At 30.8% G+C, this 13,722-nt stretch overlaps 2 protein-coding genes across 2 annotated transcripts; both read right to left on the minus strand.

Moving 5' to 3' along the window:
• Nucleotides 1-9,249: 9,249 nt before the first annotated feature.
• Nucleotides 9,250-10,321, minus strand: LOC114755095 (cytochrome P450 71D10-like). Its single transcript, XM_028943966.1, has 3 exons — nucleotides 10,185-10,321; nucleotides 10,003-10,104; nucleotides 9,250-9,868 (listed from the first exon to the last, which is right to left on the minus strand). Exons 2-3 carry the CDS (start codon nucleotides 10,051-10,053, stop codon nucleotides 9,347-9,349), a joined length of 573 nt encoding a protein of 190 aa, XP_028799799.1. The 5' UTR covers nucleotides 10,054-10,104; nucleotides 10,185-10,321; the 3' UTR covers nucleotides 9,250-9,346.
• On the minus strand, nucleotides 10,118-11,066 carry LOC114755122 (premnaspirodiene oxygenase-like). The gene is made up of 2 exons (XM_028943998.1): nucleotides 10,185-11,066; nucleotides 10,118-10,123 (listed from the first exon to the last, which is right to left on the minus strand). Exons 1-2 carry the CDS (start codon nucleotides 11,064-11,066, stop codon nucleotides 10,118-10,120), a joined length of 888 nt encoding a protein of 295 aa, XP_028799831.1.
• Nucleotides 11,067-13,722: the final 2,656 nt, after the last annotated feature.

A 13,722-nucleotide genomic window follows, 5' to 3' on the forward strand; every position in this document is an offset into this window, starting at 1 on the left:
AATTTTTAAAAACATGTCACTATTTTTTTTTAAACAATCAACTAAAGACAAATTACCAATCAATTTTTTTATCTTTTTATTTTAAAAAAATAAAAAAATTATTTTTAAAATAAGAAGCCAAACAAGCTCATAATATCTATTATCTCTCAAATAAGCTTAGAATTCAATGAGAAAAATCGTGGAGTTAAGTTGCGCCCTAGGACCTTGGGCCTCTTATTGGGCCTTATAATGCTTAGACCCATAACACGGTGCCGTACGGTCATATATGCTAAGCTGATCCACAAAAAGCGGAACATAAACTGTCCTGTGATGATCTTCCTTCACCCACTAAAAATTACCTTGTTTTTTGTTCGTTGTTCCTAAAAGACTTTTTATTCATGAAGCAAACACTAATTCAGATGGGTGGCTGCAGAGATCATTTGACCCCATAAGGTATAAGGAAGGTTTTGGGAATGAATATTATATGAATCTACATACTTTAAGGATCCTTCTTTCAAGATGTCATAATAGATTGATTACCAGGGTGATATAGTGATATGAAAATGCATGACTTCATTCATAGTTTGGCATAATTTGTAGCAAAGTAGGAGTATCTTGTCATTAGAGAAGGAAAAGAAAAGCATACCAGGAGCACAACGCGTCATTCATCATATTCCTTTCTAAAATGAAGAATAAAGCTTTGTCCCAGTAGCTATTTCTTTTATCGAATGGACCACTCTTTCTGATTTGATTGTATTAAAAATGAAGTGCTTGCGTGGATTAGGGAAATTAATTTCTCTCCAAACCTTGACACATTGTGCAATAGATGATCAAAAGATGCATAGAAGCAGGGATAGTGCAAAGATAAGTGAATTGGGTGGACTTATCAACTTGAGAGCATGCTTAGAAATCAGAGGCCTGAAGCACCTAAGATCAAAACCTGAAGATGAAGATGGGGGATGAGACTGCAAAATTAACAGAAAAGCAACATCTTCAGCATTTATAATTGGTTTTGGCCTCCAACTTTGAATATGGTGAGCTTCATGAAGTTACTTCCAAAGATGAATTGATTTTAGCTAGACTACAACCACATCATACCATCAAAAGTCTAACCAATGAAGGATTTTGTGGAGAAGATTACCAGATTGGATTGGAAATCTCTTGTCACTGCAACATCTTGGGATCTATCGTTGCGAGTATTTGACACCACTTCTCAAAGACATTTGTGATCTTAGATCATTACAAAGAAATTCGAGGGGTTGTCATGTTCTACACTATTTGATCTAAATTTTAAGTTCAATTTTATCAAGATGAAGATCTTATTGATAGATGATCTATAAGTATTTCTGTAAGTATTTTCTGAGCCTGAAAACATGTACTGACTCTTGTAAGTCTTTAAGACCCAATTTACCTCAACTTTTATTAACCAGATAAGTTCAATTTTGTTAACCGCATGAAACGTTAGGACTGAGTCTCCTTTCATTTCACCAATCCACTCACGTTAATGGTCTGTTTGAATTGACGGTGAAAAAAACAACTTATTTTCAATCTGACTTTTAGGAAAGTAAGATTGGATAAAAACTAAATTGGATAAGTTGAATTGTGTTTGGATTGGAATTTAAAAAAAGCTAATTTGTAAAAGTGATATTAGTAAAAGGTTGTTTGGATTATGATTGAGTAAAAGTAAGTTTAGTTATAAAATAATCAAAATAGGTATGGGTTTTAATAAATAATGAAACATGATTAAAAAATAATTTTACATGATATAATAAATTTATTTTTATATCTTTATACACTTCGCTTCATTGCACCCTTATCATTTGAGTCAGCCTAATACTATTATTTTATCTCGTATACTAATTTTATTTCGTTGGATAAGACGTAATAATAGGAATTTTAATCAGATTCCATGATTTTCGGCCAAAAAACAAATATCAGTTTCCATAATAATTTACACCGTGACTCGGAAAAGAAGATAACAAGTTGACTTTCTTGTGGTTTCTCACTTTCTGGTTCTGCTGCGCCTCTACCCGCCCCACTTCTGACACATCACAGCAGTAAAGCATAAGCAGATAAGCTCTCCTTTTTTCTTTTACCAGCAAGCAGATAAGCTCTTCAGACAAGCTCAAGTGGGTTTAAACCTTTTCAAACAGGATCAATATTTTCCATTGGGTTTCTGCCTAATAAGCTGCTTTTCATCCATTTTAAACCCTACCAAACAGGCACTAAAAACACGCGGCCAACGCCTTGTTTCTGTCGCTACAACCAAGACGTGCCCAGTCTTTGGGTTTGAAATAGTGGGGCACACATAAGTCCAGGACAAACTAGGCGTCTCCACATCAATTCAAAACTTTTAAGACTCAACCAACAGAGTTAAATTTAGCAGAAGAAACTAATTTCTTATAATGTGACAAATTAAGATTCAAATTTTAATTAGGAGAGGTGTCCACATTTAGTGTCTGACAGTGCCTCGAATAGAATTGCTTCCAATAAGAGGATACTTATATTTTAGTAAAAAAACTTTTAAGGCTCAAGTTTGTGTATTCCTACTTGATTATTATCTAGAAAATATTAATATGGTTAATTGTAAAAAAATAATAAATATATAAAATAAATCTTAGAAATAGAACTAATTTTAGTTTCTCAATGAAGTTTTATATTAAGAATAATAAAAATAATATTTTAAAATATTAAATTTAGATTATTGGCATTTGAGCAATTGGGGCATGGGAGAGACGCTGTCCCCACAATGGACAGACGCCTCTGCTCTTATTATCCTTCCGCGTCAACAGGGATTCGACGGCACTTTCAATCCATGCATGTGCCTGTGGGGCCGGAGTGTTGGATATTACTGGATGGCGGGAGTGTCCAATTTGCCCCGTCTTGACCGGTAATCCAGTATGTCCCGATCCTAATCAATTTGAGAGGGGGCATGACGAAAAATCTTTAGGACAAAACAATGTCGGGACGGGATAAAATTATTACCAAGGCTGGTGTATGTAATTTGGAATTTATCTTCCTGATTGAGTTTTTGAGATGCAGAAGCGATTTGAGAGTTATCCTTACAGTAAAATATATTGATTATCTTTCTATTTTATCTCAATTACAAAGACTTTTTTTTAATTTTGAAAACATATATATAGATTTTTTTTACAGTTAAAACATATGTTACACAAACCTTCCTTCTATATTTAAGATTTTATTTTTATTAATCCAAACTGTTAGTTGACCGTTAAGTTTGAGTTTAAATTATTTTTTTAACCAAAATGCCTTTTTTAAATTAATAATTACTACCTCTGGTCCTAATTATAAGAGATAGTTTACTAATTTGAGGATATTAAAAAAATAAGTTAAGTTAGTTATTTGTAATAAATATGTGTTATTTTTTCTAAAATATCCTTACCAATCAAGTGTATTGACTAGAACTACTATTATTAGAAGGATTATTTTGAGAAAAATATATAAATATGGGAGACAAAGTGTTCTAGATTCTTATATTTAGGACCAAAATAAAAGTAAAAAATATCTTATATTGAGAATCGGAGGTAATATTTGGACATTCATATTTTCCAAAAAATATTTTTATAAAATCAAAAAGTAGTTATCTTTAAAATTTGTAATATGTTATAAAATTTATTAATTTTGACCTAAATCATAAAATTTTACAATTTTAATATTTTATCACATTCATTAGAAATTATTTACTTTGATTTATTTTGAATTATAAAAATATATTTCAAATACATAGTTTTTGTTCATCATAAAATTTAAATGATATAAGTTTAAAAGATTTTATAAATTATTTAAATTTATAATTCAAAACTTTTAAACGCATCTTTGTTATAAAAATTTATAAACATATTTAGTTATATATTTTTATTAAAAAAATAGCTAAATTTTTAATCAATTTTTTTTGTTTGTGTTTGCCTTAACTCAACAAAATTGATGTAACTGTAAAAATATAATTTAGGAATTTATTAGAATGAGAAGTAAAATAGTAAATAAATTTTATTTTAATATAAATTTCAGTTAAAAATAATATTTTTATAATCTTTTTAGAATATTCCTAACGGTGTTAACTAATTAGATTAAACTATATATTTTTGAAATAGAGGAGAGGTATATGTAATTGATGCAAACTAGAAAGATAGCCAGAGTATTTTACTTTTAAAATAGTTTTTTTAATATTTTTCTTATGAAAGTGTTTTTTTAAACCTGAAAAGGAATTATACATGTGATAATCATATATATATATATATATATATATCTTATTATATATGGCTAATTGAAAAAGAAATATTAAAACATTAAAAAAAGGACCCAAGTAACATTTGCCCAATTTAAATGTTTTTTTTAAAAAAAAAAAAAACTGGGCAGGATGTTTCATTCTCATCCCAACACAAGATAGAAATCCTGTCTCATCTCTGTTTACTAGGATAGGATCAAGATAGGTTTGTTCCCATCCCTTCCTCTCTTATGAGCATCTCTACTAGATAATAATAAAGGTACACCCCCCTCCTTTGTAATGTAAGAAATTTTCTATAAAAAAATTTGTCCTATATATAAGAAGTTGACAGAGCAGAGAAAATTAAGAGAGCAATTAATGGTAGTTTTTCAGTTTCACCCTTTTGTTATAAGAAGGAGAGAGGATTTTAAATGCATGAGAGATATGAGAGAATTTTGCAAACACATTCTTTAATAAGAATAAAGTAGATAACTTTTATTAATTTAAAACACATTTAATGATTTAATTGATATTCATGAGTCTCTGAGAAAGATTAGCTAACATTTTATATTATGAATTGGATGGGAGGATATGGCTCAATTTCAAAATTGATATTCCACACTAACTAAACAATATTTTTACTTATAAGCTTCAAACAACCGATTTACGCATAATAAAAAATTACTTAGGAGTAATAAATAAATAAAAAAATATTTTTATTTTTAAATATGTCTTTAAATTTCATAAAATAGATGACGTATCTTTTTAAGTTTAAAACTTATAAATGAGACGAAAGGGAGTATCCATTATCTATGTCTATCACTCTTAACGCTATGTTTAGATGGAGAGAAAATGAGAGAGGAAAAAAAACTAGAAAAAAAATAGGGAGAGAAGTGGTTTTTCTCCTGTTTAGATGAGGGAAGAAAAGTAGGAAGAAAGAAAAGTAGGGAAGAAAATGTGTTGGGTCCCACAGCCTATTTTCTTCCCAACTTTTCTCTTTATATATGGAGAGAAAATGAGAAGAAAATATATTTTTCCTCTCTACCCTTACATATGTTTTTTCAGCAAAATAATACCTAATTATTATTTTTATTTTTTCAATTTATTTATTATTATCAAGTCTTTCTTCTGTATTTGCTTGATTAAAAAATAAAATAACTAAAATTACAAAAATCCTTCTAAAATGAATTGAGAGGAAAAACAAATAGAATTATTGTTTTGGTTTTTTTAACATTATATTACACAAAATGTTATTTTTTTATTTTTTTTACAAAATTATTTGATATTAAAATAAAATAACATGATAATATATCTTTATCAAATAATTTAATTTTAAATTATATGATTATGTTAAATTATATGATTATGTTAGTGTAAATATGGTTTTTCATTATGATATTTAATTTGATTTTAATCAAGATATATTTTGATATAACAGAAAGGGCATTTTAGTCATTCATATTTTACTCATTTTCTTTGTTTTCTGTTTTCTCTTATCCATCCAAACATGAGAGGTGATAATATTTTCTCTCTAATTTTCTCTTCTCTCTATTTTCTTTCCTCTCAATTTTTCTTCCCATCCAAAAAGTCATGAGATTATGGTTGATCTTATGATTTAAACAATCATAACCAGTACATCGAGTTTTTCCGAATTGATTATATGGTTTAATTTTTTTTTTAATATCTTGAAATCTTAATTCGTCCGAGGATCTTTTTAGCACGGAGAAAGCATATAGCGGGCTATTATATCATACTATCTCTAATTTTTAATATAAGAACTAGTTGATTTATTTTAATAGATTAAAAAAACTAGTTAAGTTAGTTACTTATAATAAATAGATATTATCTTTCTTATAATATCATTGTTAATCAAATGTCTTAGTTAGAACTATCATTATTACAAAGACTATCTTGAAAAAAAATAAATAAATATTAGAGACGAAATATATTAGGATTTTATATTTATGATCAAAATAAAAATTAAATAAGCTTTTATGGTCTTATGTTAAGAATTGAAAATAGTAACTCAAAAGGTCCCTATAATATTAATATTATACAAGGTTTGGGTTCTACATCTTAATTTTATAAAATATCTTTTAAATCCGCTATTCCAAACCCTGTTAATCTCAAATGATGGTTTCGCTTCTTCTTTTTTTTTTTTTTAAGAAATAAACTTAATATGTTAAAACCTTTATGTTATTTCTCAATTACATTAAGAATCCTAATTTTTTTTTCTCCTGATACTTCTATAATATTATCTTTCAATTACATTCCGTATCTTAAATCATAAATGAGAAAAATAATATTAGAGTACTAGATACTAATTTACTCTAAATTTAATAAATTACTATATAAACTAACATATTATAAATTTATAAATTATTTAATCTATTAATTTTTAAATTGTTAACTTTTTTTTTTTCAGTTTTTACATATATTATACAGTATATTACTATTTAAAATTTTAGTAGTTTGTAATTTTATGTTTGTGTATGCGTGTATACACACACGAGGATGAAATAATGGAAGAAGGGAGAAGAAGGGGACTACCCTCACTTGCTTTGAGGAGAGAGAAAAGAGAGTATTTAGGTAGAAATAAAATCATAGTTTTAAAAATACTTTTACAGTATATGAAGTAAATATATGAAGAAGTTTATTTCAATTTATAAAAAAGTGTTTTTTAAAAGCACTTCTTGAGTAATCCAAACATCCCAAAAGATTCTCTCCTCCCCAATTTCCCTCCTTCCCCTTCCTTTAATGATTCAGATTTAACATTTTATAAAATTAAATATTATTATAATTTTATTTAAAAATATATAAATGAAGTTCATTTGATTCATTTCAATCCGTTGATCTCGAAAATGACTAAATAAAATTGATGGTTTGATTAAAAGAGAGAGGCAAGAGCGAGGCACCGAATCAAGTCAAGATTGTCGTACTTATCCCGCACGTTGAATAAGAGCCATACGAGATAAGCTGACATTAAAAGTATGAAAAATAAAAAATAATTAATTTTGATTGAAAATGTGTCAGTTTATATGTATTAGTAAGACAACAAGATAGGTACGTAAAATTAAGCATCACTCTTCGTGACACCAAAATATGTAATTAACAAGCCAAACCAAATATCAATTAGATCAAGTTTCATCGTTAAATATATATATATATACTTTAATTTGGTAAGTTTACCTTTTTCCAGATCTTGTCTACAACTTGTTTTCTCATATGATTAGCGAGCTTTAATTTTTTTTCCCCCTCTTTCAATTGCAGTGTCGTCATCGTATTCCTTGAAAAAATTATAATTCATCCACCAAATTAAAGCTAGCTTTTGGCTATATATATATATATATAGCAAAAAATGGAGATATAAATGTGACAACCGTTCTTTCAAAACTATTTTAGATTAAATATAACAATTTATTTGAATGATTGACCATGATAGAAAAAAATAAACCTTAAAATTTTAAAATCGCTATCATAGTTAAAAGAAATAAACTTAAATTATGAGCAACATCGATCGTTAAACGGGTCTTGGACTTACAAAGTCCAGAAATATCATTTAACCATTAGCCCAAACCAAACTTATACTTTCAAACATACGAATTGATAATCATTTTAATATAAGTCATGGAGCCTATTAGTTAAAATTAACACTATTAAAAGTGCGTAATACGCAAAGTCTTAAATATCTCTGGCCTTCCAACGACCCCCATATCAGATAGTAGTAATTAAAAGTATTAGTTTACAGCATTAGAGTATATGGGCCCTATCTGGCAATATATAACACGTCCACACATAAAACAAAAGTAGGGAGACTATACAAGCTATAACAGCACACTATGCCTCCGGAGCCTTCCTTAATGGGCCACTGCTTGAACTATCACCTGAAGATAGTAAAAACCACAGGGTGAGACAAACGCCTCAGTAACCAACTTTCCAACTCATCATGTATACTAACACATGCTCGCGAGGTGTCAAGTGAGACAGTTATTAATTCTCGAGAACATAGATATATAATTTCAATCATCCAAACCCTCACTATGGAGATTAACGCACAAGCCACATAAGTCTATCCCTTACTATGGGGGATTAATCAGACATATAAGCCTATCCCTCACTCTGGGAGACGAATAAGAAGCCACAAAGGCCTATCTCTCACTATGGGGGATGAAGGAAGAAGCCAACCAATGTGCACTAATGGCGGCCTTACCATGTGATAGGATAGCGCTCAATCCAAAATCCAAATAACAACCAATCATTCACAATATAACGAAAAATGTCTCAATAATCTTTTCTCAATATAATCCATAAGATATAAATCATATATCTTTTCCAAACTTCTCAATCACAATTTCCAAAAATTCCACAAGACAATTTTTATAGCTCAAAAGATATAATATATCTACTCGAATTCCAAATAACAAATATTATTCAAAAATAGGAAAATACTCACAAACAACATATTAGCATATATACAAGTGGAAAGTGGTTACCTCTCACCAAAAACAATATTAAGGATTACCACAAGGTCAATCCTTTACTCAACCAATAATTAATCTAAATTATCTTCAAAGCTTTGCCTTCTCCTTCACGAGGACTACTGCTATGCTCTTTCTATTTCTCTCTCGCTCTCTCGCTCTCTTCCCCTCTTTCTCTCACGCATTCTCATCTGCCCCCTACTCGCTCTTTTGTCTCTATCTTCCCAACTACCTTTTTCATTTTTTCTTCTATCATTAAATATACCAACCCCAAAATTCTTCATTCTTCTTTCAATGCTACCTCCATTTTCCACCCTACTCCAACTTTCCACCTCCCAATTCCAATGTTCAACCTTTAGTTTTCAACTTTCTACCGAAAGTTGGTGGAAAGTTGACTCTATTATTATTTATTTTATATGTATATATTAGGATATTACAATAAATATGATTAATAAGTGCAGTTTCCTAATCTTTTATTTTCATCAATTGAGCATCTGCATCTGCATATGCACAATTTCACGCATGTTTAATAGAAATAAGCTTGCGTTTTGATAAACATGGCTTTGATTTATTGCAATTTTTTTGCTTCCGTTATATAGATTCAAGGACATATATCCAACACTGGCCAGAACATATTCCAAGTGGTAAATATATACATGAAACCCTAATAGTAAGGGGAATAGCAAAAAGGAACTACATTCAGATCGGTTTTCCTTTTAACCACGGCACCAAAAGACTCGTTCATGTCCAAATTCTCAAGCTTCATCCCTTCAGAAAGTTTCCAATCAAAATGGTAAAGTAAATTAGAGAGTAACAGTTCTAAAACGGGTGTAGCAAATGTGATTCCAGGACACATCCTTCTTCCAGCACCAAATGGGATATAGTTAAAGTTCAAACCTTTGAAGCTGTAATCAGCCGATGTACTAAGAAACCTCTTTGGCTCAAATCTCTCTGGTTCATTCCAATTCTTAGGATCTCTTCCAATAGCCCACGCATTAATCATAATCTTTGTCTTGGAGGGTATTTGGTATCCATTGATAACACAGTTTTCACTGTTTTCTCTTGGAACTAACAAGGGTACAGGTGGGTGTAGCCTTAGAGTTTCTTTGATGACAGCACCTAAATATTTCAACTCATGAAGTTTAGATTCATCTACGTACCCCTTGCTTCCATAGACTCTTCTTACCTAATGCAAAACCAATAAATAATATCATAAGTCAACTCAATACTCCAATATACTAAGAATCATATTTACATACTTACGCAAGACTAAGAAAATGTACGCTACTAAAACATTGGAAGTTCAATTTGTGTCCATACCTCTGCTTGTGCCTCTTTCATAGCCTCTTGGTTTCTGAGCAATTCTGACATTGCCCACTCTGTTGTGGTTGCTGTTGTGTCAGTTCCAGCAATGAAAACATCCTGAAAATGGAATTCACAACTATCATTAGAGGGACATGCAAGCAATGTGAGTTTATAATAATAAGTGCACATGAACTAACCTGAAGGACAGCTTTGACGTTGTCAAGAGATAAGGGAATCTCAATACCATCATCCTTTTGAATCCTGAGAAGAACGTCAACTAGATCCTCTTCTATCTCTCCAACGTTATCACCTTTCTTTTCTTGATGGTCTTTGATGATGGCTCCTAGCACTCTATCAAAGTCTTTGTGCACCTTCATAGTTCGAGCTCTCATCCCCGTGATGAAACTAATAAATTTTAGTGAAGGATAGAAATCAGAAATTGATAACCCAGAGCTTATATTTATCACTCGATCTACGATTTCCAGGATGTGTTCTACATTCTTTGTCTTCTTCCCAAGGGCCGCTCTTGCCACTATAGAATTTGTCAGTGCAGAAATTTTTGGACTGAGGTTCATGACAGAACCTTCATGTTCAGAAATGTTCCTCACTAGTGCTGATATCTCCTCTTCCCTTATCCTTCTGAATGATTGAACCCTCTTTGATGAGAAAAGCTCCAAAATACAAATCTTTCGAAGTTGCCTCCAATAGTTTCCATATGGGGAAAAGAAGATGTCTGTGCTGTTGTAGCCAAGGATATCAGAGGCAAGATATTTGGGTCTATTTGCAAAGATCTGATCATGTGTCTTCATTATTTCCTTTGCATATTCAGGTGAAGACACTATGATATAAGAAAGCTGCCCAAGTTGAAGATGGAAGAACGGTCCATACTTGTTTGCAAGATTTCTGAGAGAATGATGAGGTAGTGGGCCAGCAAGTTGGTGGAGGTTTCCGATGAGAGGTAATTTCCATGGCCCTATGGGTAGGTTTTTGCTGGGTTTAAAAGAAGATAGCTTCAGGATTACAAGGAAGAAGCAGAAGAAGAAAGTGAAGACGACAGAGTATGAGATCTGAATCTCCATGCTCAAATGTTTGCTGATGGGATTGTAATTATGAATTGAAGTGAGGCTTTGCGTTGTCAAGTTGTGATTTTTGTACTGAACAATGAACAATTTGTCGCGTATATATAATTCTCCAAAGTTGAATAGTCCTCATCACCTGCGTTTTAATATGACTTATTTGCAATGAGGACTAACCTTAACGGTTTTTCCATTAATTTTGTAGTAACGTATTTCACATGCTGTTGATTTACTACAATTTAAGGAGAAAAATATAGTAACGTTGAAAAAATTTGAAAAATTGTTAATTCATTTTCACGGTAAAAAATTTCACAGTTTTTTTTTTAAAATCTCTATCAGATTGGATATAATAACACCCCCAAATATATAAATATATTGATAATAAATTATTAAGGGAAAAGTAATATGCTGGTCCTTAAATTCTACAGGATTTTTAAGTAGGTCTCTAAAGTTTTTTCTTTTTTATTAAATCCTTATACTTGTTAAGGTTATAGCCGTTGATCCTTCTGGACGAAAAACATTACAGAATGTTAACAGATTGAAAACGGCGTTGGCACTGAGGTGGAAAACTCGAGCCGTGATGTACGTCTTCAACGAAGTGGCGGGGTATAAGATCTTCAGCACTAAGGAACACCTGTAAATGTTTCTCCAGGAAGCCATTGCCCACTTTTCGATGACCATGGAAGTCCAAGGAAGAGCAAGTCCTGCCCAGTGAAGGAAGGGAGTGAGGAATGCTGACACTGGGCATTGATAAATTTCGCAAGCGAGGGCAACAAAAATAACACTTGTTATCACCATTCTCAGTTATTTTCCAGCTAAAATCCGTTTCAGAGTTTAGACCATACCTTCCTTTCCTCCACTGAATCCAACAAATTGTTTTACTCAATACCCAAGAGTTACACTTATGCATATAGAAGTTTTGAAAAACTGGATCATGTCCAAAGCTTCATGCTCAGGTCCACCAAAAAAAAAAAAAAAGATCCAAAGCTCCATGCTTGTGTAGTCTATTATATGTTTATTGGTTTTAAGCCTACCTCTGTTTTTTATCCTTAAAAACAGGGATAAACAGAGTAATATAATTTACCAGAATGCAAGATTGCAAAACCAGGAGATAATATTAAAAAGTATCATGTACTCTTAATCAGCGCAGGGGGATAAAATTATCGGCTTATAAAGACTGGGTATTGCACTTTGAATTGAAGAAACTCATGTTTCAATTCTCCAAATATATCATGAGATGCTTCCATAGCACTTTGAACATAGGTAATGATTGGAACGGTTTGTATAATACTGCTGCTGCAGCTAATTATTAGAAAGTTTTGGGATATGCATTAAAGGAAGAAATATATTATGACAATAGTGAGAGAATGATAGACCAAGACGCTTGATGAGTGGTCTCATCAAGTTAGCCAATTCTTTCTACTTTGATGCAGTTGTATTAAAATTCCAGCAAAGAGCAGACGTTCGCTAGGGAACTCAATGTCAGAGACATTTACTATCCGTTAACATTTTATAACATTTTTTGTCTGAAGGATTAACGGCTATAACGTTAATAAGTATAAGGATTTAATAAAAAGAAAAAAAACTTTGGAGACCTGATTAAAAATCACATAGAACTTTAAGGACCAACAGATTACTTTTCCCAATTATTAATAAAATAACAATGATTCACAATCATCAATTTAGAAATGATAATTTGGTAAAAATATTAGTTTTTTTTTCCGGTACAAGATAAGAATGACAGAATATCTACGTGATGAGGAATCAAACCCCCTCTTATTGGTGAAAGGGTGCAGTTCTTCTCGCTAAGCCTAAGCAGGAGAAAGGATAAAATGCTAGAATTTTTTTAGTGACATTTAAATTTTTTTTCTATATATAGGTATCCTCTCGTTAGAGATAAGTTTACTCGAGATACTAAATTTAGGTGTTGATATAGTTCTTATTTGGAATTATTTAAATAAGTATTTATAAGCACATTTTGTATAAGTTAAGACAAAACTATTGTTATGTACTTACTTCATATTTTGTAAATTATAATTAAAAAACTGTTTATAATTTATTTTAAACGGGCTCAATTTTGTAGCCCAACGCCCAACTTATGGGGGTCAGATCTCAGAAGCATTTATTTTTGTCACTATATGATAAAACCATACGGTTTTTAGTTGGGGGGCAAAAAAGAAACTGACATGGTTTTTGTTTTTTTGGGGTTGACCTGAACAGTACGTTTGATTCATTTCAATTCGCTGATCTAGAAAATAGTTAAATAAAATGATAGCTTTGTGATTAAAAGAGAGGAAAGAGAGAGACACCGAATCGTACTTGTCCCGTTGAATAAGAGGCGCGAGATAAGCTGACGTTAAAGGAATGAAAAAATGAAATCAAATTCAATAATTATGTTCAGTTTAATTAACAATTAGATTATAACCAAAATCAATAATTATGTTCATTTAATTATATTCAAATCCTTTTTTTCCGTTAATTATATTTCAATTCAGTTCACTTAATTATCATCTGCTCAAGTTTTATCATTTAATTTATACTACTACTGGTACGTTTATTCTGTTCAGATCTTGTTATAATTCGAGATTGTTAGATTGTTTAATCATTTAATCTATTGAATGGAACATCTCAAGAAATAGAAAGTAAAGGGAGTTGTCTG

Source organism: Neltuma alba, unplaced genomic scaffold, assembly GCF_004799145.2.
Source record: "Neltuma alba isolate B1F8T4 unplaced genomic scaffold, ASM479914v2 tig00010231_pilon, whole genome shotgun sequence".
Classification (NCBI taxonomy): Eukaryota; Viridiplantae; Streptophyta; class Magnoliopsida; order Fabales; family Fabaceae; genus Neltuma; species Neltuma alba.